Below are 2,334 nucleotides of genomic sequence, written 5' to 3' on the forward strand. Positions count from 1 at the left end.
AGCTGGAGCTACAGGCACCTGCCACCATGCCTGGCTAATTTTGTATTTTTAGCAGAGACAGGGTTTCACCATATTGGTCAGGCTGGTCTCGAACTCCTGACCTCGTGATCAACCTGCCTCAGCCTCCCAAAAGTGCTGGGATTACAAGCATGAGCCACTGCTCCCAGCCTGTAAAAGTTTTAAAAGCTCAGAATGATCAACAGTAAAGCATAGTCTTACGGTCTGCAGTCACCAGTTCTTTTTCTGTTTTGTTTGTTTTCATTGTTCTGAATTAATCCCCTAAGAATGGTGAACAAAGCTAATTGCTCTAATGTTGGGCTGGAACTGCAATTCAAGTTTTCTGTTTCCATTATGTTAAAAGGTCAATATGAATACTTTGTTGTGTGATCTATACGTCCCTTTTTGCCATAAAATCCAGGTGCTCCTTTGTCTCCTTTGGCGCCCATTTCACCCTACAAGACAAAAATATAAATACTGAAGATTAAAGAAACATGAATATTTTTCTTATCTGTAAGAAAAATACAGATTATAAGCAAAGGGTTTAATATGCCAAAAGCAAAACAAAACAGAAATAAAATAATTTAAAGTTTGTTTTAAAAAGCCCTCATTTCCAGGCTTTATAAGGGAAATTTTTAAAAAATAACATTTAGTACTATAACAGGGCTTAGAGTATAAGGCTTATAGTTCAGAAAACTTGCATACAGCATAACATTAATTTTCAAATACTATGAAATCATACATTTATAAGTGGAAACTTTAAAGGGAATTTTTTAAGTTTTATATAAACTAATATTAATCTTAGCTCATTGCTTCCTTTATCTTTAATTATATATGAACATTTATTTATAATACATTTGCAATATGAAAGTGCTTTAAATCTGAATTTAAAATGGCATTGCTATATTTAAAAGAAACATATTTCTTCAACCTTTGATCCTGGCATGCCATGAAGCCCAGGAAAACCAGGAAGTCCACGATCACCCTGAAATAAAACTGAAATTAGTTAAAGAAAAATGATTTCAGCCTAAACAATATCATTGTATATTCTTCAACCTCACCCTTGTCAAAATCTACTTCAAATGTATCTGCAAACAGTTAAATTCATATCAACATTAAACCCTATCTCTATGAAAAATTAATCCTCACTTACGAGGGTTTCATTTATCATCAGAGAAGAAAAGTATTTTGGAGCTAAAGAAATCTCACTAGCAATCCTGACTCCACCCTTAGTGAGCCACCACCTACTCTAAAAAAGTCTTAGGCTTTTACAAGCGCAAGACACGTGAATTAATGGAAATGATCTAGTCCCAACATGCTCAGGAAACAGTTATCCTCTGCGGTCCTAATGAAAGACCCTAAACCTAAAGTCTCAACACAGACTAGGACTCTGGAATTTTTTTAAATTGCTCATCTTACTAGTTACTCATAGAAAGCATCTGTTCATATGTGTCTATGAACATGAAGGCCCTAAGTTTTCTCCAAAAGAGAAAAGATGAAGAAAAATCATAGCAACTTGATATTTAGTAGATATAGGTTTAGTATTTAGTTCTGCAGGATACGTTGGTGGTGCTTTAGCTTCAAAAATCTTACTTGGGAAGACATAGTAAATAAAGAACCAACGACTTTCATGGCAACATTTGGGTCAGGTTCACTTTTATCTAGGCAAATTAAGATATTACATACAAGCCACTAGTTATACTCCTAGCTTGTCTGGTAGACATATTAAAGATTATATCATCTGTGACTGATGTAATTTTTATAAAAGTTATTCATTCTCATGATTTAAAGAGTGATATATTTATCCAAGGCCTATAGAACCCTCCAAAGGCAACTCTTTTTATTCCAAAGTTTCACACTCCTTTGAGTTCAAATCACCAAACCATATGGTTACAGCTACATTTTCCATTTTTAGCATTATCTACTGACTTCCCACCATGAACACAGAGGATTAACCTCTCATAGCAACCAACACCTCCTCCCCATCTCCACTTTTAACAGACAAATCCCCTTAACTCTCAATTACAACTTTGGTTAAATCAGTAGTCAAGGTTTATTTTGTTAAGATTTGCAGATAAGCTATAAATTTATTCTTAATACTTGCCTTTTCTTGCCCAAATGTTTATCTTTCTTGGAGTCAAATATTGCCATTTTGTTAGTTTCCTTTAAACTTATTGTTATATTGAACTCCAAAATCTTTCCAACTGTCAAAATCACTTCTGAGTGTATTCATTTGCATTGAAAATTTCGTTTTCTTTAATAAATCTCTCCTAGAGCTGTCTCACATGTTCTTTTTTTTTTTTTTTTTTTTTTTTTTTTTTTTTTTTTTTTTTTTTT

General features: G+C 33.3%; 1 protein-coding gene across 2 annotated transcripts in view; it reads right to left on the reverse strand.

The window, feature by feature from the left end:
- Positions 1-2,334, reverse strand: part of COL21A1 (collagen type XXI alpha 1 chain) — a 191,064-nt gene that overhangs the window by 63,113 nt on the left and 125,617 nt on the right. For both annotated transcript variants that reach the window (XM_017542926.1, XM_017542927.2), the window contains 2 exons: positions 929-982; positions 399-452 (listed from right to left, as the gene is read on the reverse strand). In XM_017542926.1, the coding sequence (XP_017398415.1) occupies positions 399-452; positions 929-982 (108 nt within the window). The remainder of the gene's footprint in view (positions 1-398; positions 453-928; positions 983-2,334) is intronic.

Source organism: Cebus imitator, unplaced genomic scaffold (assembly GCF_001604975.1).
Source record: "Cebus imitator isolate Cc_AM_T3 unplaced genomic scaffold, Cebus_imitator-1.0 Scaffold148, whole genome shotgun sequence".
NCBI classification, from domain to species: domain Eukaryota; kingdom Metazoa; phylum Chordata; class Mammalia; order Primates; family Cebidae; genus Cebus; species Cebus imitator.